This window comes from Lathyrus oleraceus, chromosome 7 (assembly GCF_024323335.1).
Source record: "Lathyrus oleraceus cultivar Zhongwan6 chromosome 7, CAAS_Psat_ZW6_1.0, whole genome shotgun sequence".
Taxonomy (NCBI): Eukaryota; Viridiplantae; Streptophyta; class Magnoliopsida; order Fabales; family Fabaceae; genus Lathyrus; species Lathyrus oleraceus.
The window spans coordinates 63,060,295-63,088,043 of NC_066585.1; the positions used below are offsets into that span (position 1 = coordinate 63,060,295).

Below are 27,749 nucleotides of genomic sequence, written 5' to 3' on the forward strand. Positions count from 1 at the left end.
CGAATAAAATAATACATAAGAACTAAAACTTAATAGCAATGCAAAATATTTATCTATCTACAACAATACTATTCTGAATGAATCATCCTATCTCTCCTCTTCGAATAAGGAATGAAGATTTTGCGCGTTTGCAACCGCGGGACTAATCTCACTCTCTAACAAATAATGAAGAAATCAAATAGATTCATACAATGTCTAACAATTAAAAATGGTACTGTGGAAGCATAAAGCTCACTAAGGGCTTTTCGGTTGAAGCTTGGTTAGGTTAACAAACAAGGGTCATTTCTAAGGCCAATGAAACGAAAGTGCCGATGCAAAAGAGACATTCACAGTATTATTCACACTACTCGACTTTGTTTCATTTGTTTCTTATTTGAAACCTTCACAACACATATTCCACAACTCAATTTTTATTTTTCACTATTTTTCTTCCAAGCAAGCATTCATTTTCATTTTTTCTATTTTTGTTCTTTTCTTTCACATCAAATATACAAAACATATGTTTCTTTTCTATATTTTCTATACATATATTTTTCTATGCTTGCTCGGTTTTTCTTTTCTTTTTCAAGAGTTGTGGTACTTACCAATTCTTTTTCGTTCTCCCCAACTTATTTCTTCCACACCCTAAGTGAATGCTCTTAACTTTTTACGGCAAAAGAACAATAATCAAGATTTTCCGGGTTGTAAAAAAAAGATTTTTGAGATCTCGCTTTATTTCAAGCCGAGATTCAACTGTTTAGGCTCAAAGGGGTTAACAAATACTCTCTCTGCTCACAGGTAAGTTGTTTTTGGATTTAGTTGTGCTCGAAAGAAAACAAGTGCCTTGATCATTTCTAATTGCTTCCACAATTTCACAATAATAAAAGACAAAGAATGAATCACATGAATCAACAAAACTTATTAGAATCCAGCATTCAAGTGAACAATGGAGGTTTCCTCACAATTTGTGGTTTTAAGTTCTAGATGAAGCATTCATTCAATTATGTTGCAAAAAGACAATATTCAATTTACCAAAAAGAGTAAAGTTCCTAATGCATTCTAAAATTCTAGCCGAAGGTAACCATGTACCTTAGCTTCATTCACTTGTTTATTCTTATCATTGCCATCCAAGCTCGGATGCACCTTCATTGGGTACTTCTTGAGGAGCAACCAATCTAGAAGGGTTTGCCACTCAATCAACCAAAAATTTATTAAACACACAAAATTAAAAACATAAATAAGTAACATTAACTGAAAATATAAATTTGTTCATGGGGGACAAAACACCCCAATAGTACAACACCATGGTCAAAATACAAAATCCGAAAATACAAATAGAAATAACATAAAAACTGAAAAAAAATACAAAAACTTAACCCACTAAGGGCTCAGGACTCCTCCTCACTACCGGCATCAGAACCGGTAGCCTCATCATCAACATCATCATCATCATCAGCATCAGCGCCCACCCCCTCACCATAGACTGGCCTGTCCACAGGCCAGTTAGCGTTAAGCATAAACTGCTCACGCGCCAACAATGCTCGAGCACCGGAGGGGTCATTACCTTGCAGTTCCAACCTCTGCATACTGTTGTGCATATCAATCATAGCTCTCTGAGATGCCGTCATCCACTCAAAACTGTAGTCACACACAGCTCGGAGGTAGGGATCAAGTCCGGGAGTAGAAGCACTAGGACCATCAGAAGCCCGAGTACTTCCTGAGGCTGCACTGCCACCGGTAGTCTTTGCTCTACAATATTTAGCCACATACCGATCATCGATAGGTGACAGGATCCTTACCTGCCCACGAGACGGAAGTCTCACCCTTGCCTGAACGCATAAGCTCATGATCAAACACGGGAAAGCCAGGGGACAATTAACACGAGCCCCCGACTTAAGCCCGCTCTCGACTACGGACTTCAGCTCATTTGCGATTATCCTCGCCACATCTATCTCGACATTTGTGAGGATGGAATGGACCAAATGTGCCACTAGGATCGGCACAGTAGAGGTGTGGGATTTTGGCTGTATGTTGGTCAAAACCAAGAGCAGTATCAGCTGAGCCATGGGAGTCATGTCCTCCCGGTGATACCTCACGGGAACCCCAGATGGGTTCGGCTCAACAGATTTCCCAGGTAAAAGCAGGGCGGCGGTAATGGCAGGAACATCTCGGTGAAGCCTGAGGTCGGTGTGGTATTGGTCTCTCTGGTCAGCTCCCAGCTGGAGCGGTTCCCCAAGGATTCGGTTGATAGCATCCCGGTCAAATGGAATTGGACGCCCGGCAACTCTAGATACCCAAGTAAAGGGCTCGTCGTCGTCGGGCAGTGCGTTAGCATAGAATTCACGCACTGTAGCAATGTCGTAATGCTCTAAGGGACTTATCAACCTATCCCACTTCTTCGCGTCAATCAACCCGGCGAAATTTCTGTAAGTGCCCTGTGGGTTGATCAGAAATCGCTTCTCTGGAAGTATCTTTCGCTTCTCCAGAGCGATGTACCGTGCAGCCTGTTTTGGACCGACAAACTTGTCGGTATCGAATTGGATAGGAACTGTCCGAGATGTAGTCGCTCCCTTTCTTTTCTTACCCGCTCCAGATCTTGACTCCATCTGCAAAATATACAAAGAAACAACACACACCAACAAACAGATTAGCCATCAAAGCATAATTCCAAAGACTGCCTTGCTCGCTGCTGCTTCGCCTAGCGAAGTGGCAGCGAACGCTCGCCCCAGGTTCGCCTAGCGAGTGCTAGCGAACCTTACGGGTTTTGGGGTTTTCTGCATTTTCAAAGATTTTTCCCCCAATACCCATACTCTAATGGTTCCCACATCAGAACCTAATGATTTCTCATGACAATTAATCGTTCTATGCTATTGGGGATTGCCTAATTGCATGCAAAACCTAAAGTAACACTAAATCCCCAATTTGAAAACCTAAATCTCCAAAAATTGCAAACTCCAAAATACCACATGCAACCTCAATGTTCCCATACCACACTCATCCTATTTGCCATTCACATTTGGAAATTAAGAGTTCAAACAAAAAGAAAAATGTAGTAGGGCAAACCTTAGTTACACGGATTCGGAAATGTGAAGTGAGAAGAGTTTGCAATCGACCGAAAAGAGCAAGTGTTGGTGATAAAGATGCAAATGAGAGAGTTTGAGAAGCCTAGCACAAATTCCTCAGCAGAGCCGTTCAGAAATTTTTTTGAAGGTTTGGGGCAAAATGGCCCTACTGAGATTTAAATAGTAAACAGTACTGCAGCGCTCGCTGCTGCCTCGCCTAGCGAGCAGATAGCGAGCGTGCTCGCTACTGCGTCGCCTAGCGAGCTGCAAGCGAGCGTGACAGCAAGTGCATTGGCAAATGCAGCACTTGCAAGTCATCCAACATGGGTTTAGCACAGTGTACTCAATACAACATAAATCATAAAACAGTAAATACTTACAATGTTAGGGTGCCTCCCAACTAGCGCTTGTTTAACGTCGGCTAAGCTCGACGGTGCGATGCTCACAGAGGAGCATCGAGCGGCTGAGCACAACTCTCGCGATCCACATGACCGCCGAGATACACTTTCAATCGTTGGCCATTCACGGTCCAACTATCTTTCTTGTCCATGTCTTCAATGACAATTGCCCCGTACTCTTTTACTTCTTTCACCCGAAATGGCCCGGACCATTTTGATTTCAACTTCCCGGGAAACAACTTCAACCGGGAGTTGAACAATAGGACCAATTGTCCGGGCACAAATTCTTTGTTACGGATCTTCTTGTCGTGATACTTCTTTGCTTTTTCCTTGTACAACCAACTTGAGTGGTATGCGGCATTGCGCATCTCCTCCAACTCAAGTAGTTGTACTTTCCTTTTGTTACCGACCAACTCATGTTCAAAATTTAAAAACTTTAGGGCCCACAAGGCCTTGTGCTCCAATTCAACCGGCAAATGACAAGTTTTACCAAATACCAATTGAAAGGGAGTTAGGCCAATTGGAGCTTTAAAGGCCGTACGGTAGGCCCATAATGCTTCGTCCAATTTTTGGGACCACTCTTTTTTAGAATTAGACACGATTTTTTCTAGGATTCTCTTAATCTCTCGATTAGAGACCTCCGCTTGCCCGTTAGCCTGAGGGTGGTACGGAGTTGTCACCCTATGCGATACACCATAATGTTTTAGAATTGTTTCCAAAGGTGCATTGCAAAAGTGTGACCCTCCGTCACTTATCAACACTCGGGGGGTTCCAAAACGGGAAAATATGTTTTTCTTTAAAAAATTTATCACCGTTTTGGCATCCGCCCAAGGTGAGGCAATCGCCTCAACCCACTTAGAGACATAATCGACAGCAACAAGCATGTACTCATTCCCATAAGAGGGTGGGAAAGGTCCTACGAAATCTATGCCCCAACAATCGAACACTTCCACTTCTTGGATATTTTGGAGAGGCATCTCATCTCTCTTACCTATCCCACCACTTCTTTGGCAATTGTCACAACTTTGCGCATGGGTATGTGCGTCTTTGAAAATAGTTGGCCAATAAAATCCCGATTGAAGAATTTTAGTGGCCGTTCTAACCCCATTATAATGTCCGCCATAAGGCGAGTTGTGACAATGCCAAAGGATGCTCTGGGCTTCATCACCAGTTACGCATCTCCTTAACAGGTTATCGCTACCCAACTTAAACAAGTATGGGTCATCCCAAACATAATACTTCGCATCCGAAAGGAACTTCCTCTTTTGGTTCGAAGTTAGGTCGGCAGGCACAAAACCACTAGCCTTGTGGTTTGCAAAGTCTGCAAACCACGGCCTAACTTGAACCTTAAACAATTTTTCATCAGGAAATTCTTCCCGGATTTCTTTTTCAGATGCGGTAACCTCCACGTTCACTAATCGGGATAAATGATCCGCTACCAAGTTTTCCGACCCCTTCTTGTCTTTGATTTCCACATCGAATTCTTGTAACAAGAGGATCCAACGGATGAGCCTTTGCTTCGAATCCGGTTTGGTTAGCAGATATTTAATCGCCGCGTGGTCGGTATACACAACGACTTTAGACCCTATAAGATAAGACCTAAACTTTTCTAGCGCATACACTATTGCAAGTAGTTCTTTTTCCGTTGTGGCATAATTTATTTGAGCCTCGTTCAGAACCTTACTCGCATAATGTATCGCATGGAAAGTTTTGTCTTTTCGTTGGCCAAGTACCGCTCCAACAGCATAGTCACTCGCGTCACACATTAGTTCAAAATTTTTATTCCAATCGGGAGCGACTATTATTGGAGCGGTAACCAATTTTTCTTTTAAAACCTCAAAAGCTTGCAAACAATCTTCGGTGAAGAGAAATACCTGGTCCTTGGCGAGCAAATTGCTCAAAGGTTTAGCCACCTTTGAGAAGTCCTTGATGAAGCGCCGGTAGAACCCCGCGTGCCCCAAAAAGCTACGGATGCCCTTCACATTCACTGGAGGGGGTAATTTTTCAATTACTTCAACCTTAGCTCTATCCACTTCAAGCCCCCTTCTAGAGACTTTGTGGCCTAGCACGATCCCCTCGGTCACCATGAAGTGACACTTTTCCCAATTCAGCACCAAATTGGTCTTCACACACCTTTCCAACACCGTCTTCAAATTTGCCAAGCATAGACTAAACGTCCCACCAAATACCGAGAAGTCATCCATGAAGACTTCCATTGTTTTCTCTATCAGATCGGCAAAAATGGCTTGGACACATCGTTGGAAGGTCGCCGGTGCATTGCATAGCCCAAAGGGCATTTTTCTGTATGCGAACACTCCAAACGGACACGTGAAAGCCGTCTTCTCATGATCAACCAGGTCAACCGCAATTTGGTTGTACCCGGAGTAGCCGTCCAAAAAACAATAGTATTGTTGGCCCGATAGTCTTTCGAGCATTTGATCCATAAATGGGAGTGGAAAATGGTCCTTTCGAGTCGCGGTATTCAACCGCCGATAATCAATACACATTCTCCATCCCGTGGCAACTTTAGTCGGGATCAATTCGTCTTTGTCATTTCGGATTACGGTGATTCCATTCTTCTTCGGAACAACGTGCACAGGACTAACCCACGGACTATCCGAGATCGGGTAAATCATCCCCGCATCCAACAGCTTCACAACTTCCTCTCGAACAACCTCTTTCATGGTAGGATTTAAGCGGCGTTGTGGTTGAGCTACCAGCTTGAAATCCTCCTCCATCAAAATCTTGTGCATACAATAGGATGGACTAATTCCTTTTAGATCGGAAAGAGTCCAACCCATAGCTTCTTGATTGGTTTTTAGCACAATGATTAGACGGGCTTCTTCTTCTTTTGTCAAAAGGTTGCTTATGATGACCGACTTTGCCTCGGTCTCATCTAGAAACACATATTTCAAAGTCGAAGGTAACTCTTTTAATTCAATTGGCGCTTTCTCGTCAATAACCTCCTTCTTCAAATTTTCTTCCTCTACTTCCCACGGTTGTAGGTCTTCCAAACTATCATGTTCCTTTAAGCATTCCTCAAGAGCTAGCTCCTCTTCAACAGTGAAAACCTCCAATGAGTCGTCAAGAGCTAACTTCATAGGAGATATCTCATGAATATGCTTTGAAACCTCCATAATAGCGTCTTCGATCACATCGATGCGAAAGCTATCATTTCTATCCTTGGAATGCTTCATCGCCTCGAATAGATCAAATGTGACTTCCTCATTTTGAACTCGCACCTTCATTAAACCGTCATCAACATCTATCATCATTCTTGCGGTCTTCATGAATGGTCGGCCCAAGATGAGCGGAGCATCATCATCTTCCTCCATATCAATTACAATAAAATCCACCGGGAAAAAAAATTTGTCGACCTTCACCAAAACATCTTGGGCTACGCCATGAGGATGGGTCGTCGACTTATCCGCCAATTGCAACGTCATTCGGATGGACTTAATCTCGATGTTGCCAAGCCTCTTGATAATTGACAAAGGTATAAGATTAATGCTCGACCCCAAGTCAATAAGTCCCTTCCCGACATAAACGTCACCAATTTTAACCGACAATGTAACTCTTCCCGGATCAACCTCTTTCTTAGGAAGCGTCCTTTGAATAATGGCACTACAGCTCGCATCAAGGACGATGGTCTCCGGTTCCGTATACCTCCGCTTTTTGGTTAGTATGTCCTTCATGAATTTGGCATACTTGGGCATTTGTTCCAAGGCTTCGGCAAACGGAATGTTGATTTGCAACTGTTTAAAAATATCCATGAACCGGGCGTAATGCCGTTCATTCTCCCTTTTGGAAGGAGCATGAGGGTAAGGAAGGTTTTGGATAGGAGTAGCGCTCACTACCTCCTTTCCCTTTGCAACTCTAGCACTTTTCCATCTAGGCTTCTTCACTACCTCCCTTATTACCTCATCACTTTTATTTTCCTCAATCTCCACACCTTTTTCTTTCTCAACTTCACCATTATTTTTATTCTTTTCAACTACTTCCTCATCACTCCACACTCCTATTTCACCATCAACATTTTCCTCCATTATTTCCTCCTCAATTTCTTTCTCTTTCTCTCTTTGTTCACTCTCAACTCTTTTTTCATTCTCACTACCCAACTCCCTCCCACTTCTCGTCATAATCGCCTTACAATGCTCCTTAGGATTTGTTTGCATATTAGCCGAAAAAGAAGGACCGGTTTGTTGTTCAGCGAGTTGCTTGGCAAGTTGCCCAACTTGAGTCTCGAGATTTTTTATGGCCGCGTCATTACTCTTTTGATTGGCCATTGACATTTGCATGAATTGCGTCAATGTCTCTTCCAATTTAGAATTGACGACCGGCGGTTGTTGAGATTGATACGGATTTTAGGGAGGGTTTTGACGGCTAGAAGAACCACCTCCATAACCTTGGTTATGATAATAGTTGCTTCTAGGTTGGAACCCTTGGTTCCCTTGGAATTGTTGTTGTTGTTGTTGTTGAGGGTGCGGTTGATAAGGTTGTTGTTGTCTCGATTGATAGTCCCGTTGATTGGCCATGTAGTTTACCTCGTCAAAACCGGGAGGTGGACAAAATCCGGTGTCATGTTCACCTTTACAAAGTTCACAACAAGCTATTTGTTTAGCTTTTGACGGTTCTCTTAACTCTTTGATTTGTTGCGTTAAGAGTTCCACTTGTTGTGAGATGAGCTTGTTTTGGGCAAGGATGGCATCATTCGTCCCTAGCTCAAGCACTCCCGCCTTCTTCAAAGAATTTCCACGACTTTGACTCTGCAGATCATTTAAAGCCATTCGATTGATAATGTTTGTGGCTTCTTCGGCACTTTTTGACATCAACGAGCCACCCGAGGTGGCATCCAACAACGTCTTGCAGTTTGGTTGAAGTCCATTTCTGAAGATATGGATTTGAGTCAATTCATCAAATCCATGCCCTTTACATTTCCTAAGCATGGACTTAAATCACTCCCACGCTTCATTTAAAGATTCACTGGTTCCTGAGAAAACACCGAGATGGCCGTCTTTGATTCCATGAATCGGTTATGGGAGAAAAATCTTTCAATGAATTTCTCTTCTAACACGTTCCAATCTGTCATCACGGCAGGTGTTTGATCGAGGTACCAATCCTTTGCTTTACCGAGCAAAGCGTGGGGAAATAATCGTCTGAACAACGGAAGCTCCTGAGCCTGATCCACTCCGGCAGCCAATGCTATCTCATAAAATTTTGTGAGAAAAGCAAATGGGTCTTCATGGTCCATTCCGGTGAATGGACTCCCATATAATAAATTCAGAGTTCCCGTCTTCATCTCAGCTTGCCTTCCTGTGTGGTTGGTAAACTGAGCGGTGTTCCTTGGACTATTGATACATGGAGTAGAAATAGGTGGTGGTGGTTGTGGCTCCATGTTTGGTATGAATGGTGGTGGATTTGTGGTTGAAGAACTTTCTCCTTGCTCTTGGCGTTGTCTAGCCTGTTGCCTCCTACGTCTCGTTTTGCTATTGAGCCTCCTTGCGGTTCTCTCGATCTCAGGATCAAAAAGAAGTTCGTCCACAGGGATTTGCCCTCGCATAAAACGTAAGCTGCACACTAAACCAAACAAATTACAAGCACAAGTCAAAAAATTCACAAGCTAAAACTTAAACAACCATTGCGATGCTCGCAATATCAATTTACAATCCCCGGCAACGGCGCCATTTTGTTGAAACGTATATTTCGTGTCGGGTTTTTGTTATCGTATCCACAGAGATTGTAAGATATCACTGCCGTTCAATGGTTGTATTAATCTTAACTTAATGTAACAATAAGGTTTTGGTTTTAATCAAGTTATCTTGCATAAAAAGTAATAAATTGCGGTAAAAGTTATGTTTTGAATAAATGAGAAATATTGTCAAAGTTAGGTTTCAATGATCACTTTGCATGTATTTGCTCGGTCCACAATCTTATAAACTCCTTTAGATGATAAATCATTTCACAAAGTCCTCTCAATATGTTTCTCTCGAACACACATTGTGAGTTTTGCCATTTTGATCCATTGTTTCTCTCGAACACGATCTATCAAAATGATAACTTTTTGGTTCAACCTTATGGTGAACAAAATCATTCATTACTATCTCTAGCTAACAAACAAGTTTGGATGAAAACCTAAGTCAAGAGTCGGTAAACATCTCTCGATCATAAACCAACACAAAGAGTTTTAAATAGAAACAAAGTTTTCATCATATATTTACCATTAAAGAGTTTACATATGAGGATCCTTACATTTACACACAAAGCTAGTAATCACCTACATCTAACCTTGACAAATGGATGACTTAGCTACTCATTTTCATGGTAGCTTGGTCGGCAAGTAAGGAAAGAAGGTTGATCAACATCCAAGTCGGATAATCGAAGTTGGATGGGAATCCACCTTCTTTTTGTGGAAGATGGTTTCTAGATGAAAAGAAATGAAAATTAGGGCATAAAAGATCCCCTCTAACAATGCTGTAAAATATCTCTCTAAAGTACAAAAGTGGAAAAAGTTGGTAAAAATGAGGTATGGTGCTCAAAAGTGGCACCTGCTACTTATAGACCACTGCTGGGCTGTCATGTTCGCTAGGCGAGCAGAATGGCTCGCCTAACGAGGGTCTAAAATGGGCACATAAGGCCCCTGCGCCCAGAGAAAACAGGGCCTGCTGAACTGTCATGTTCGCCTAGCGAACATACCTTCGCCTAGCGAAGGACACGCTTCAACCTTCGCCCCAGCGAGGTTGAGAGGTTTTGCTACTGGAATGCTCGCTGGGGACTCGCTAGAGCTTCGCCTAGCGAGTGAGTGCTGGCTGCGTTTTTCACCAAAACAGAACGAACTCGCTACCACCTTCGCCTACAGCTCGCCTAGCGAATTAATTTGACAATTTACTGGAGCTTTTCGCCTGGAACTCGCCTAGCGAACTAATGCTTCGCCACAGCCTCGCCTAGCGAGCAGGCTGATGAAATGCTTGTATTCTTTGGTTCCTTTGCCAATTTTCTTGTGTCTTCATTTTAAATTAGTTCATGTCTTTCCTGCACAATAACACACAAATCAAAGGCACCAAGCTTGTTTATCAATGTAATGCATTCCATGTAAAACAAATGTGGTTTTGACAATTTTAGCAAGGAAAAAGAGTGAAAGATACCCACATATGATAGCTCAAATAAGCACTTTTGGGCATCTAACACTCGTAAACAATACTGGTTACAACCAGGCCTTTTTTTAAAAAGATACCAGTTACAACTGGACTTGACAGGTAATGCCAATAACAGTTGGACTTATTAACAAATACTGGTTACAACCATATTTTAATGTTATTATTTTATATTTTTTATTGCACTTTTATCTAATTTGATTTTTAATAATAAATGATAAAGTTTTATTCAAATATGATGGGTTTTATTGTTATTTGGTTATGTATTAATGAAACACAAAGTTTTATTCAAATATGATGAGATCTTCATAGTCTTCAGCTAAGTAACAAAACTTCAGAAAATCTTCAGCTAGAACCTTGACAGCATCTGGCTTGACATCTTCAGAGTCTTCATCTAAGTAACAAAACTTCAGAAGCTTGTCATTCTTCAGAAGTTTGATGATCAGAGTCACGTCCAAAAACATAAGCGAAGAGAACATTGTAGCAACAACACAACGTCTTTCCAAAACTTATTAAGAGTGAATCAACACAGAAGCAGAAAGAATATGGTAGCAACAACATAGCGTTTTTCAGAACTTCTCATGAGTGAATCACATAATAGGAATTCAGAATAAATGTTCAGAAATTGATGACGTTGAACATCATAAACTTAGAATCAGAACTGGATATTAAAGTTACACAATAATAAATCATTCGAATATCAAAATTGTTTTCACACAAATACTAAATTATTATCATCAAAACTCAAAGATATAAATAAAAAACCAACTCTTGTTCTAACATGAACTTGTTTATTTGTGATGAATATGTGATCCAGATGCTTGTAATAGGATGCTAAGAGTGGGGGATATAGTTTTAAACAAGTTTCCATTTATAGCTACAACATAGTTATATAAATGGATGAATATTTAATTATATTTGAAGTTATTAATTGATTTTAATGTGTATGAAGAATACTCAATTCTAAATTCCTAAAAGTATTTTATATATTAAATTTGTTCTCTCACTTTTGAAGTGGGTAAAGAGGAAGAAATTAGTTTAATGTAATTTTCTTCATGATTGAGACACCAGATCCAGCTAGCTCTTACAAGAAACAGATAGGACTATAAATGGATTCTTGTTTTTGGTTGGGATTTTGGGGGTTAATTTAATTTCAATAATTTATCATTTTCTTTCGTTGATTAATTTAATTATTATGTGATTGTTTTTGTGGCAATTATTATGAATTTCAAGTAGTAATTGTAATGATAGAAAAAAAGACTAGGGGTTTGAAGAAGGCACTGTGAAGTGTCATTTTCCTGTTTACATACATATATGTTTCTGGACATGTATTTTCACCTTTTGTTTTAAATACTAATTAAGTATTGATACTAAGTTTTACCAAATTCTACAAACATGCCATTCTGATAATTTTAGTACTCTTTTTGACAATAATCGCTTTAATGGTTGTTATATATTTTGTTGATATAAGCACGAAGAAGCTTTAGAAGAAAAATAGGAAGGTATAGTTGAAACAAGTTTCCATTTAAGTGATAATTTCTGATAACATGGTGATATTACATATTTTTTGGATGCAGCTTTTAGACTAGAAGGATCATGATCATATTATTGGCCCATACAAGAGAGTTCAACAGTGGATTGAGAGCAAAAAAAATGCAACGAAGCCACATTTTAATGAAGTTCATAATGTTCTCTATAATTCTTTAATATATATTGTAGCAGACATCAAAAAGCTTTATACTTTACTTGTTAAACTAAGTACTTGTTTTCTCTTACTAACCATACACTCCCACCAAAATAAAGACATAAATAGAAATTAGATAATGAAATTATATATTAAAAAGAATGAATATTTTATATATTTGAATTTTCATTACAATTTTTTTATAATCTATTTACTAAGCTGCAATTTCTAATCCAAACAACACTCCGGCATGTTTGGCAGCTTCGTCATCCTTAAAATAAGTCTTTATCATTTTGTCGAATACATGCCACGTCAACAAACTATCCGATGCGGCTTGATGAGCATTTCCAACTGCCCGACACACATCAAGCGTAGTAGCTACCCGCTCGAGACCACCATAAAGAGAGTTGCAGGACTTCATCATATATTTCATGTCATAAACACTTTTTCCAAACAATACTTCAACCATTTTCAAAAAATCCTCTAACAGGTTTGGTAAATTCATTCCGGTCAGGATCTTCACCAAATATCCAAAATCATAAGCGCTACTAAACGTGACCCAAGTAACAAAATCGTTATAAACAAGTATCGACGAGAACATTAGTTCAGCGAAAAGCTTTGAATCCACACCGTGAAATAAATTGCGCTCAAAATTAATCCCTTGACGGCGGAGCATATCAATGGAATCTTGATTACAGAGATCATGATTGACGTCAAAATCACAGAAGTTAAACTCCCAGATGTAACTGTTATTGGTTCCAAAGTCAGGAAGGTTTCCCTCAGAATCCGAAAGTGTGAGTCCAACTTGAATGAGTTTAAGATCATCGACATTGGCTTTCAAATAACGGTAGTGATCAGAGGGTAGAAGATGACGATAGTCAATTTTTGGGGAATGAATTACGCCGGGAAATTCAGTATCCATTGAAATGATTAGATGATGTTCAGAGATAGCTTGAAGGATGAGATTGAATTCATACTCTAAATTGTACGCCCAAACTTCACGGATAATGACTTCCTTCAACATGCTCATGTTGAGTTTCTTAAAGAATTGATTTTGAAGTTGAATTGAAAGAGAGAAAAAACAACTGCAGGTGAATACTAGGATTGTGTGATGCTATGAGATGAGAATAGATTTGGCTTTTTTATATTAAAAGTAAACCCTAAACCCGGAAAAGATATTCCTTGGAAAGTGGGAAATAAATTGAATAAGTTATTTAATCATATATTTTTATTAGGTTAGTTTTTCAAAAATATTTTAATAAATATCTATTTGGTAGGATTTGAATTAATATTCAAATAAATATTTCAAAAATTATTTCTAATTTCTTAATTTATAGTTTTTTAAATATTATTTGATTTGATTTTATAAACAAAATTAGATTTGATTTTATAGCATTAATTAATAAAAAATTATATTGAGAGTTTTCTTTTTAATTTGTTATAATTTTTATATTTTTTAACCTTTCTAACTTTCATTATAGTTTGTTATCTCTTTTATTGTAAACTTAAATTCAAATTTGATTTTTATATTTTGAGTCAGTTGTGATTTTATTCATCTTATTTTGAATTTATAAAATATATCATTAAATTTCTATAAAATATTTTCAGATAGGTTGAGGCTATTTATGCTACAATACTTTTAGTTGATTAATGAGTTGTTAATTCACATAGTGATGTGATCGACAATGTATATGTAAATTAAAGCTTTTATTTTTGACATGATATAGAGTTTAAAGAAAAACTTACAACTTACCTACATAAAATCCTAAAAGAAATATAAAATTTACAATATTTGTGAGGCAAGATTTACAAAGAGACTCTAGACTAGGAAAATACAAATGGTATAGTGTTTGCTATAACTATTATTGTGATATTAAATATCGGTAAAATATGAAATGAATTAAATAACATAAGTAATATAAGATTTTTTTTTAAAGAAGTTAGACACTTTAAATAGAATATATATTTTTAAATTTGACGTTAAGGGCGAAGAGTATTATTAAAAAAGAAAAGGAACAATACAAAGGAGAAATAAGAAATAATCAAAGGAATACCATTGCCTTTTTCAAAAATTTGGAGGTTCAAATGGGTCAGATAACACAACAAATAGTCATTCCTCAAGTATAATAAAACTGGTGTTTGCAAGCTTGATTTTAAAAATTTTCGTCTACTGATTTGACGCACATCTGACGACTAACTCAACCGGATCGCCTGTAATTCCAAGAAAATTATTTCGACTGATATTATACGCACTATGCGGTATGGAATGCATGTTATGATATGTATGGATGCAATAGCTATGATGGATATGTTGAATCGGCGATTCAGGGTCAAAATCAGAGTGTAACAGTTGCCCCTATTTAAGTATCTTCAACCAGATTATATGCAGCAGGACACCCTTCATATGATCACGGTGGGAGATAGTTAAATACTAAGAATACCCGGATTTTGATCCTGAAATGGAAATGCTATAATGTGATATGCATGGGTGAAAGACTTTTGCTTCTGAACTTATCTGTTAGGGACATAGTGAATCCTTAACAGGAGATGTCATTCCAGACAAAACAATCTGTGGGGAATACTGATGGCCCACAGAGAAACAGGCAAATAGGGTAAAACAACTCGCTAGGGATAACAATCATGCTGGAGAGTCAGACACACACCGGGGAGTACTCAAAGTGAAAGTTGATATATGACACTTTGAATACAAGAGATTCCGTCAGTAAGTTCGCACATGACTTACTAACAACTCGAATATATATTACTTTTTTTAGAAAATTCCCACAACAAGTTCATAAATGGTCTGACAACACTGGAATAATCAAATAAAAAGGGTCTTAAAAACAGGTTCAAACATGACCTGGTAATACTGGAATAAAAAGTTCAGCAACGGGTTCATACATGACCTGACAATGCTGGGGAATGTCAAGGAGTTCTGACAGTAAGTTCAAACGTGACCTGACGACATTTGAAAGTTCAAAGAGAGTATATCAATAGGTTCATACATGACTTAATGACAACTTGAAACATTCTTGACAAATCCGGATATTTCTCACAAGACAATCGTCCGATCAAAAATTTCGGAAAATACTGTCACTGAAAAAGTCAAAACGATAGCTTTCTAGGAAGCACCGGGGTCAAAAAGGACAGAAAACTCTCTGTAGGTGCCAACAATAATTGGACTTATACCATAAACGTAGATCACCACCATCCTTAGACGAATTAGTTCCAGTTACCACTGGACTTCAAGGGTGCTGGTGACAACCAAACGTAAAGATACCCTTTACAGATGGATTTAACAGATGCTGGTGACAACCTAACTTTAAAATGATACCAGTTACAACTAGATTTGACAGATGCTGGTGACAACCATACTTTAAAAGGATACCAGTTACAACTGGATTTGACAGATGTTGGTGACAACCTAAATTTAAAAGGATACCAGTTACAATTGGATTTGACAGATGTTGGTGACAACCAGACTTTAAAGGATACCAGTTACAACTGGATTTAACAGATGCTGGTGACAACCAGACTTTAAAAGGATACCAGTTACAACTGGATTTGACAGATGCTGGTGACAACCAGACTTTAAAAGGATACCAGTTACAACTGGATTTGACAGATGCTGGTGACAACCAGACTTTAAAAGGATGCTAGTTACAACTTGATTTGGCAGATGCTGGTGACAACCAGACTTTAAAAGGATACCAGTTACAACTGGATTTGAAAGATGCTAGTGACAACCAGACTTTAAAAGGATATCAGTTACAACTAGATTTGACAGATGCTGGTGACAACCAGATTTTAAAATGATACCAGTTACAACTGGATTTGAAAATTTGAGCGCCAGTTACAACTGGACTCAACAGGTAATGCCAAATAACAATTGGACTTGCAAACAAATGTTGGTTACAACCATACTTACAGGTACCAATTACCATTGGATTTTGAAACCAAGATGCTAGTTACAACCAGACTTGAGAGGTAATGCCAATAAAAATTGGACTCGTTGTTGAAACGTATATTTCGTGTCGGGTTTTTGTTATCGTATCCACAGAGATTGTAAGATATCACTGCCGTTCAATGGTTGTATTAATCTTAACTTAATGTAACAATAGGGTTTTGGTTTTAATCAAGTTATCTTGCATAAAAAGTAATAAATTGCGGTAAAAGTTATGTTTTGAATAAATGAGAAATATTGCCAAAGTTAGGTTTCAATGATCACTTTGCATGTATTTGCTCGGTCCACAATCTTATAAACTCCTTTAGATGATAAATCATTTCACAAAGTCCTCTCAATATGTTTCTCTCGAACACACATTGTGAGTTTTGCCATTTTGATCCATTGTTTCTCTCGAACACAATCTATCAAAATGACAACTTTTTGGTTCAACCTTATGGTGAACAAAATCATTCATTACTATCTCTAGCTAACAAACAAGTTTGGATGAAAACCTAAGTCAAGAGTCGGTAAACATCTCTCGATCATAAACCAACACAAAGAGTTTTAAATAGAAACAAAGTTTTCATCATATATTTACCATTAAAGAGTTTACATATGAGGATCCTTACATTTACACACAAAGCTAGTAATCACCTACATCTAACCTTGACAAATGGATGACTTAGCTACTCATTTTCATGGTAGCTTGGTCGGCAAGTAAGGAAAGAAGGTTGATCAACATCCAAGTCGGATAATCGAAGTTGGATGGGAATCCACCTTCTTTTTGTGGAAGATGGTTTCTAGATGAAAAGAAATGAAAATTAGGGCATAAAAGATCCCCTCTAACAATGCTGTAAAATATCTCTCTAAAGTACAAAAGTGGAAAAAGTTGGTAAAAATGAGGTATGGTGCTCAAAAGTGGCACCTGCTACTTATAGACCACTGCTGGGCTGTCATGTTCGCTAGGCGAGCAGAATGGCTCGCCTAACGAGGGTCTAAAATGGGCACATAAGGCCCCTGCGCCCAGAGAAAACAGGGCCTGCTGAACTGTCATGTTCGCCTAGCGATCATACCTTCGCCTAGCGAAGGACACGCTTCAACCTTCGCCCCAGCGAGGTTGAGAGGTTTTGCTACTGGAATGCTCGCTGGGGACTCGCTAGAGCTTCGCCTAGCGAGTGAGTGCTGGCTGCGTTTTTCACCAAAACAGAACGAACTCGCTACCACCTTCGCCTACAGCTCGCCTAGCGAATTAATTTGACAATTTACTGGAGCTTTTCGCCTGGAACTCGCCTAGCGAACCAATGCTTCGCCACAGCCTCGCCTAGCGAGCAGGCTGATGAAATGCTTGTATTCTTTGGTTCCTTTGCCAATTTTCTTGTGTCTTCATTTTAAATTAGTTCATGTCTTTCCTGCACAATAACACACAAATCAAAGGCACCAAGCTTGTTTATCAATGTAATGCATTCCATGTAAAACAAATGTGGTTTTGACAATTTTAGCAAGGAAAAATAGTGAAAGATGCCCACATATGATAGCTCAAATAAGCACTTTTGGGCATCTAACACTCGTAAACAATACTGGTTACAACCAGGCCTTTTTTTAAAAAGATACCAGTTACAACTGGACTTGACAGGTAATGCCAATAACAGTTGGACTTATTAACAAATACTGGTTACAACCATATTTTAATGTTATTATTTTATATTTTTTATTCCACTTTTATCTAATTTGATTTTTAATAATAAATGATAAAGTTTTATTCAAATATGATGGGTTTTATTGTTATTTGGTTATGTATTAATGAAACACAAAGTTTTATTCAAATATGATGAGATCTTCATAGTCTTCAGCTAAGTAACAAAACTTCAGAAAATCTTCAGCTAGAACCTTGACAGCATCTGGCTTGACATCTTCAGAGTCTTCATCTAAGTAACAAAACTTCAGAAGCTTGTCATTCTTCAGAAGTTTGATGATCAGAGTCACGTCCAAAAACATAAGCGAAGAGAACATTGTAGCAACAACACAACGTCTTTCCAAAACTTATTAAGAGTGAATCAACACAGAAGCAGAAAGAATATGGTAGCAACAACATAGCGTTTTTCAGAACTTCTCATGAGTGAATCACATAATAGGAATTCAGAATAAATGTTCAGAAATTGATGACGTTGAACATCATAAACTTAGAATCAGAACTGGATATTAAAGTTACACAATAATAAATCATTCGAATATCAAAATTGTTTTCACACAAATACTAAATTATTATCATCAAAACTCAAAGATATAAATAAAAAACCAACTCTTGTTCTAACATGAACTTGTTTATTTGTGATGAATATGTGATCCAGATGCTTGTAATAGGATGCTAAGAGTGGGGGATATAGTTTTAAACAAGTTTCCATTTATAGCTACAACATAGTTATATAAATGGATGAATATTTAATTATATTTGAAGTTATTAATTGATTTTAATGTGTATGAAGAATACTCAATTCTAAATTCCTAAAAGTATTTTATATATTAAATTTGTTCTCTCACTTTTGAAGTGGGTAAAGAGGAAGAAATTAGTTTAATGTAATTTTCTTCATGATTGAGACACCAGATCCAGCTAGCTCTTACAAGAAACAGATAGGACTATAAATGGATTCTTGTTTTTGGTTGGGATTTTGGGGGTTAATTTAATTTCAATAATTTATCATTTTCTTTCGTTGATTAATTTTATTATTATGTGATTGTTTTTGTGGCAATTATTATGAATTTCAAGTAGTAATTGTAATGATAGAAAAAAAGACTAGGGGTTTGAAGAAGGCACTGTGAAGTGTCATTTTCCTGTTTACATACATATATGTTTCTGGACATGTATTTTCACCTTTTGTTTTAAATACTAATTAAGTATTGAAACTAAGTTTTACCAAATTCTACAAACATGCCATTCTGATAATTTTAGTACTCTTTTTGACAATAATCGCTTTAATGGTTGTTATATATTTTGTTGATATAAGCACGAAGAAGCTTTAGAAGAAAAATAGGAAGGTATAGTTGAAACAAGTTTCCATTTAAGTGATAATTTCTGATAACATGGTGATATTACATATTTTTTGGATGCAGCTTTTAGACTAGAAGGATCATGATCATATTATTGGCCCATACAAGAGAGTTCAACAGTGGATTGAGAGCACAAAAAATGCAACGAAGCCACATTTTAATGAAGTTCATAATGTTCTCTATAATTCTTTAATATATATTGTAGCAGACATCAAAAAGCTTTATACTTTACTTGTTAAACTAAGTACTTGTTTTCTCTTACTAACCATACACTCCCACCAAAATAAAGACATAAATAGAAATTAGATAATGAAATTATATATTAAAAAGAATGAATATTTTATATATTTGAATTTTCATTACAATTTTTTTATAATCTATTTACTAAGCTGCAATTTCTAATCCAAACAACACTCCGGCATGTTTGGCAGCTTCGTCATCCTTAAAATAAGTCTTTATCATTTTGTCGAATACATGCCACGTCAACAAACTATCCGATGCAGCTTGATGAGCATTTCCAACTGCCCGACACACATCAAGCGTAGTAGCTACCCGCTCGAGACCACCATAAAGAGAGTTGCAGGACTTCATCATATATTTCATGTCATAAACACTTTTTCCAAACAATACTTTAACCATTTTCAAAAAATCCTCTAACAGGTTTGGTAAATTCATTCCGGTCAGGATCTTCACCAAATATCCAAAATCATAAGCGCTACTAAACGTGACCCAAGTAACAAAATCGTTATAAACAAGTATCGACGAGAACATTAGTTCAGCGAAAAGCTTTGAATCCACACCGTGAAATAAATTGCGCTCAAAATTAATCCCTTGACGGCGGAGCATATCAATGGAATCTTGATTACAGAGATCATTGACGTCAAAATCACAGAAGTTAAACTCCCAGATGTAACTGTTATTGGTTCCAAAGTCAGGAAGGTTTCCCTCAGAATCCGAAAGTGTGAGTCCAACTTGAATGAGTTTAAGATCATCGACATTGGCTTTCAAATAACGGTAGTGATCAGAGGGTAGAAGATGACGATAGTCAATTTTTGGAGAATGAATTACGCCGGGAAATTCAGTATCCATTGAAATGATTAGATGATGTTCAGAGATAGCTTGAAGGATGAGATTGAATTCATACTCTAAATTGTACGCCCAAACTTCACGGATAATGACTTCCTTCAACATGCTCATGTTGAATTTCTTGAAGAATTGATTTTGAAGTTGAATTGAAAGAGAGAAAAAACAACTGCAGGTGAATACTAGGATTGTGTGATGCTATGAGATGAGAGTAGATTTGGCTTTTTTATATTAAAAGTAAACCCTAAACACGGAAAAGATATTCCTTGGAAAGTGGGAAATAAATTGAATAAGTTATTTAATCATATATTTTTATTAGGTTAGTTTTTCAAAAATATTTTAATAAATATCTACTTGGTAGGATTTGAATTAATATTCAAATAAATATTTCAAAAATTATTTCTAATTTCTTAATTTATAGTTTTTTAAATATTATTTGATTTGATTTTATAAACAAAATTAGATTTGATTTTATAGCATTAATTAATAAAAAATTATATTGAGAGTTTTCTTTTTAATTTGTTATAATTTTTATATTTTTTAACCTTTCTAACTTTCATTATAGTTTGTTATCTCTTTTATTGTAAACTTAAATTCAAATTTGATTTTTATATTTTGAGTCAGTTGTGATTTTATTCATCTTATTTTGAATTTATAAAATATATCATTAAATTTCTATAAAATATTTTCAGATAGGTTGAGGCTATTTATGCTACAATACTTTTAGTTGATTAATGAGTTGTTAATTCACATAGTGATGTGATCGACAATGTATATGTAAATTAAAGCTTTTATTTTTGACATGATATAGAGTTTAAAGAAAATCTTACAACTTACCTACATAAAACCCTAAAAGAAATATAAAATTTACAATATTTGTGAGGCAAGATTTACAAAGAGACTCTAGACTAGGAAAATACAAATGGTATAGTGTTTGCTATAACTATTATTGTGATATTAAATATCGGTAAAATATGAAATGAATTAAATAACATAAGTAATATAAGATTTTTTTTTAAAGAAGTTAGACACTTTAAATAGAATATATATTTTTAAATTTGACGTTAAGGGCGAAGAGTATTATTAAAAAAGAAAAGGAACAATACAAAGGAGAAATAAGAAATAATCAAAGGAATACCATTGCTTCTTTCAAAAATTTGGAGGTTCAAATGGGTCAGATAACACAACAAATAGTCATTCCTCAAGTACAATAAAACTGGTGTTTGCAAGCTTGATTTTAAAAATTTTCGTCTACTGATTTTACGCACATCTGACGACTAACTCAACCGGATCGCCTGTAATTCCAAGAAAATTATTTCGACTGATATTCTACGCACTATGCGGTATGGAATGCATGTTATGATATGTATGGATGCAATAGCTATGATGGATATGTTGAATCGGCGATTCAGGGTCAAAATCAGAGTGTAACAGTTGCCCCTATTTAAGTATCTTCAACCAGATTATATGCAGCAGGACACTCTTCATATGATCACGGTGGGAGATAGTTAAATACTAAGAATACCCGGATTTTGATCCTGAAATGGAAATGCTATGATGTGATATGCATGGGTGAAAGACTTTTGCTTCTGAACTTATCTGTTAGGGACATAGTGAATCCTTAACAGGAGATGTCATTCCAGACAAAACAATCTGTGGGGAATACTGATGGCCCACAGAGAAACAGGCAAATAGGGTAAAACAACTCGCTAGGGATAACAATCATGCTGGAGAGTCAGACACACACTGGGGAGTACTCAAAGTGAAAGTTGATATATGACACTTTGAATACAAGAGATTCCGTCAGTAAGTTCGCACATGACTTACTAACAACTCGAATATATATTATTTTTTTTAGAAAATTCCCACAACAAGTTCATAAATGGTCTGACAACACTGGAATAATCAAATAAAAAGGGTCTTAAAAACAGGTTCAAACATGACCTGGTAATACTGGAATAAAAAGTTCAGCAACGGGTTCATACATGACCTGACAATGCTGGGGAATGTCAAGGAGTTCTGACAGTAAGTTCAAACGTGACCTGACGACATTTGAAAGTTCAAAGAGAGTATATCAATAGGTTCATACATGACTTAATGACAACTTGAAACATTCTTGACAAATCCGGATATTTCTCACAAGACAATCGTCCGATCAAAAATTTCGGAAAATACTGTCACTGAAAAAGTCAAAACGATAGCTTTCTAGGAAGCACCGGGGTCAAAAAGGACAGAAAACTCTCTGTAGGTGCCAACAATAATTGGACTTATACCATAAACGTAGATCACCACCATCCTTAGACGAATTAGTTCCAGTTACCACTGGACTTCAAGGGTGCTGGTGACAACCAAACGTAAAGATACCCTTTACAGATGGATTTAACAGATGCTGGTGACAACCTAACTTTAAAATGATACCAGTTACAACTAGATTTGACAGATGCTGGTGACAACCATACTTTAAAAGGATACCAGTTACAACTGGATTTGACAGATGTTGGTGACAACCTAAATTTAAAAGGATACCAGTTACAATTGGATTTGACAGATGCTGGTGACAACCAGACTTTAAAGGATACCAGTTACAACTGGATTTAACAGATGCTGGTGACAACCAGACTTTAAAAGGATACTAGTTACAACTGGATTTGACAGATGCTGGTGACAACCAGACTTTAAAAGGATACCAGTTACAACTGGATTTGACAGATGCTGGTGACAACCAGACTTTAAAAGGATGCTAGTTACAACTTGATTTGACAGATGCTGGTGACAACCAGACTTTAAAAGGATACCAGTTACAACTGGATTTGAAAGATGCTAGTGACAACCAGACTTTAAAAGGATATCAGTTACAACTAGATTTGACAGATGCTGGTGACAACCAGATTTTAAAATGATACCAGTTACAACTGGATTTTAAAATTTGAGCGCCAGTTACAACTGGACTCAACAGGTAATGCCAAATAACAATTGGACTTGCAAACAAATGTTGGTTACAACCATACTTACAGGTACCAATTACCATTGGATTTTGAAACCAAGATGCTAGTTACAACCAGACTTGAGAGGTAATGCCAATAAAAATTGGACTCGTTGTTGAAACGTATATTTCGTGTCGGGTTTTTGTTATCGTATCCACAGAGATTGTAAGATATCACTGCCGTTCAATGGTTGTATTAATCTTAACTTAATGTAACAATAGGGTTTTGATTTTAATCAAGTTATCTTGCATAAAAAGTAATAAATTGCGGTAAAAGTTATGTTTTGAATAAATGAGAAATATTGCCAAAGTTAGGTTTCAATGATCACTTTGCATGTATTTGCTCGGTCCACAATCTTATAAACTCCTTTAGATGATAAATCATTTCACAAAGTCCTCTCAATATGTTTCTCTCGAACACACATTGTGAGTTTTGCCATTTTGATCCATTGTTTCTCTCGAACACAATCTATCAAAATGACAACTTTTTGGTTCAACCTTATGGTGAACAAAATCATTCATTACTATCTCTAGCTAACAAACAAGTTTGGATGAAAACCTAAGTCAAGAGTCGGTAAACATCTCTCGATCATAAACCAACACAAAGAGTTTTAAATAGAAACAAAGTTTTCATCATATATTTACCATTAAAGAGTTTACATATGAGGATCCTTACATTTACACACAAAGCTAGTAATCACCTACATCTAACCTTGACAAATGGATGACTTAGCTACTCATTTTCATGGTAGCTTGGTCGGCAAGTAAGGAAAGAAGGTTGATCAACATCCAAGTCGGATAATCGAAGTTGGATGGGAATCCACCTTCTTTTTGTGGAAGATGGTTTCTAGATGAAAAGAAATGAAAATTAGGGCATAAAAGATCCCCTCTAACAATGCTGTAAAATATCTCTCTAAAGTACAAAAGTGGAAAAAGTTGGTAAAAATGAGGTATGGTGCTCAAAAGTGGCACCTGCTACTTATAGACCACTGCTGGGCTGTCATGTTCGCTAGGCGAGCAGAATGGCTCGCCTAACGAGGGTCTAAAATGGGCACATAAGGCCCCTGCGCCCAGAGAAAACAGGGCCTGCTGAACTGTCATGTTCGCCTAGCGAACATACCTTCGCCTAGCGAAGGACACGCTTCAACCTTCGCCCCAGCGAGGTTGAGAGGTTTTGCTACTGGAATGCTCGCTGGGGACTCGCTAGAGCTTCGCCTAGCGAGTGAGTGCTGGCTGCGTTTTTCACCAAAACAGAACGAACTCGCTACCACCTTCGCCTACAGCTCGCCTAGCGAATTAATTTGACAATTTACTGGAGCTTTTCGCCTGGAACTCGCCTAGCGAACCAATGCTTCGCCACAGCCTCGCCTAGCGAGCAGGCTGATGAAATGCTTGTATTCTTTGGTTCCTTTGCCAATTTTCTTGTGTCTTCATTTTAAATTAGTTCATGTCTTTCCTGCACAATAACACACAAATCAAAGGCACCAAGCTTGTTTATCAATGTAATGCATTCCATGTAAAACAAATGTGGTTTTGACAATTTTAGCAAGGAAAAAGAGTGAAAGATGCCCACATATGATAGCTCAAATAAGCACTTTTGGGCATCTAACACTCGTAAACAATACTGGTTACAACCAGGCCTTTTTTTAAAAAGATACCAGTTACAACTGGACTTGACAGGTAATGCCAATAACAGTTGGACTTATTAACAAATACTGGTTACAACCATATTTTAATGTTATTATTTTATATTTTTTATTCCACTTTTATCTAATTTGATTTTTAATAATAAATGATAAAGTTTTATTCAAATATGATGGGTTTTATTGTTATTTGGTTATGTATTAATGAAACACAAAGTTTTATTCAAATATGATGAGATCTTCATAGTCTTCAGCTAAGTAACAAAACTTCAGAAAATCTTCAGCTAGAACCTTGACAGCATCTGGCTTGACATCTTCAGAGTCTTCATCTAAGTAACAAAACTTCAGAAGCTTGTCATTCTTCAGAAGTTTGATGATCAGAGTCACGTCCAAAAACATAAGCGAAGAGAACATTGTAGCAACAACACAACGTCTTTCCAAAACTTATTAAGAGTGAATCAACACAGAAGCAGAAAGAATATGGTAGCAACAACATAGCGTTTTTCAGAACTTCTCATGAGTGAATCACATAATAGGAATTCAGAATAAATGTTCAGAAATTGATGATGTTGAACATCATAAACTTAGAATCAGAACTGGATATTAAAGTTACACAATAATAAATCATTCGAATATCAAAATTGTTTTCACACAAATACTAAATTATTATCATCAAAACTCAAAGATATAAATAAAAAACCAACTCTTGTTCTAACATGAACTTGTTTATTTGTGATGAATATGTGATCCAGATGCTTGTAATAGGATGCTAAGAGTGGGGGATATAGTTTTAAACAAGTTTCCATTTATAGCTACAACATAGTTATATAAATGGATGAATATTTAATTATATTTGAAGTTATTAATTGATTTTAATGTGTATGAAGAATACTCAATTCTAAATTCCTAAAAGTATTTTATATATTAAATTTGTTCTCTCACTTTTGAAGTGGGTAAAGAGGAAGAAATTAGTTTAATGTAATTTTCTTCATGATTGAGACACCAGATCCAGCTAGCTCTTACAAGAAACAGATAGGACTATAAATGGATTCTTGTTTTTGGTTGGGATTTTGGGGGTTAATTTAATTTCAATAATTTATCATTTTCTTTCGTTGATTAATTTTATTATTATGTGATTGTTTTTGTGGCAATTATTATGAATTTCAAGTAGTAATTGTAATGATAGAAAAAAAGACTAGGGGTTTGAAGAAGGCACTGTGAAGTGTCATTTTCCTGTTTACATACATATATGTTTCTGGACATGTATTTTCACCTTTTGTTTTAAATACTAATTAAGTATTGATACTAAGTTTTTCCAAATTCTACAAACATGCCATTCTGATAATTTTAGTACTCTTTTTGACAATAATCGCTTTAATGGTTGTTATATATTTTGTTGATATAAGCACGAAGAAGCTTTAGAAGAAAAATAGGAAGGTATAGTTGAAACAAGTTTCCATTTAAGTGATAATTTCTGATAACATGGTGATATTACATATTTTTTGGATGCAGCTTTTAGACTAGAAGGATCATGATCATATTATTGGCCCATACAAGAGAGTTCAACAGTGGATTGAGAGCACAAAAAATGCAACTAAGCCACATTTTAATGAAGTTCATAATGTTCTCTATAATTCTTTAATATATATTGTAGCAGACATCAAAAAGCATTATACTTTACTTGTTAAACTAAGTACTTGTTTTCTCTTACTAACCATACACTCCTACCAAAATAAAGACATAAATAGAAATTAGATAATGAAATTATATATTAAAAAGAATGAATATTTTATATATTTGAATTTTCATTACAATTTTTTTATAATCTATTTACTAAGCTGCAATTTCTAATCCAAACAACACTCCAACCATTTTCAAAAAATCCTCTAACAGGTTTGGTAAATTCATTCCGGTCAGGATCTTCACCAAATATCCAAAATCATAAGCGCTACTAAACGTGACCCAAGTAACAAAATCGTTATAAACAAGTATCGACGAGAACATTAGTTCAGCGAAAAGCTTTGAATCCACACCGTGAAATAAATTGCGCTCAAAATTAATCCCTTGACGGCGGAGCATATCAATGGAATCTTGATTACAGAGATCATGATTGACGTCAAAATCACAGAAGTTAAACTCCCAGATGTAACTGTTATTGGTTCCAAAGTCAGGAAGGTTTCCCTCAGAATCCGAAAGTGTGAGTCCAACTTGAATGAGTTTAAGATCATCGACATTGGCTTTCAAATAACGGTAGTGATCAGAGGGTAGAAGATGACGATAGTCAATTTTTGGGGAATGAATTACGCCGGGAAATTCAGTATCCATTGAAATGATTAGATGATGTTCAGAGATAGCTTGAAGGATGAGATTGAATTCATACTCTAAATTGTACGCCCAAACTTCACGGATAATGACTTCCTTCAACATGGTCATGTTGAATTTCTTGAAGAATTGATTTTGAAGTTGAATTGAAAGAGAGAAAAAACAACTGCAGGTGAATACTAGGATTGTGTGATGCTATGAGATGAGAGTAGATTTGGCTTTTTTATATTAAAAGTAAACCCTAAACACGGAAAAGATATTCCTTGGAAAGTGGGAAATAAATTGAATAAGTTATTTAATCATATATTTTTATTAGGTTAGTTTTTCAAAAATATTTTAATAAATATCTACTTGGTAGGATTTGAATTAATATTCAAATAAATATTTCAAAAATTATTTCTAATTTCTTAATTTATAGTTTTTTAAATATTATTTGATTTGATTTTATAAACA

General features: G+C 36.5%; 2 protein-coding genes across 2 annotated transcripts; both read right to left on the reverse strand.

Moving 5' to 3' along the window:
- Window positions 1-12,488: 12,488 nt before the first annotated feature.
- Window positions 12,489-13,367, reverse strand: LOC127105587 (probable CCR4-associated factor 1 homolog 9). Its single transcript, XM_051042781.1, has one exon. It carries the CDS (start codon window positions 13,302-13,304, stop codon window positions 12,489-12,491), a length of 816 nt encoding a protein of 271 aa, XP_050898738.1. The 5' UTR covers window positions 13,305-13,367.
- Window positions 13,368-19,649: 6,282 nt separating this feature from the next.
- On the reverse strand, window positions 19,650-27,466 carry LOC127102034 (probable CCR4-associated factor 1 homolog 11). The gene is made up of 2 exons (XM_051039454.1): window positions 26,809-27,466; window positions 19,650-20,517 (listed from the first exon to the last, which is right to left on the reverse strand). The coding sequence occupies exons 1-2, from the start codon at window positions 27,405-27,407 to the stop codon at window positions 19,650-19,652; spliced, it is 1,467 nt and encodes a 488-aa protein (XP_050895411.1). The 5' UTR covers window positions 27,408-27,466.
- Window positions 27,467-27,749: the final 283 nt, after the last annotated feature.

Bases quoted from the DNA above. Each gene is read 5' to 3' on its own strand.
- LOC127102034 (XM_051039454.1), bottom strand. From the start codon at position 27,407: ATGACCATGTTGAAGGAAGTCATTATCCGTGAAGTTTGGGCGTACAAT. The intron at 20,518-26,808 runs GTAAATAGATTA...ATTCACCTGCAG, and splicing joins GGATTAGAAATTGCAGCTTA to TTGTTTTTTCTCTCTTTCAA.
- LOC127105587 (XM_051042781.1), bottom strand. From the start codon at position 13,304: ATGAGCATGTTGAAGGAAGTCATTATCCGTGAAGTTTGGGCGTACAAT.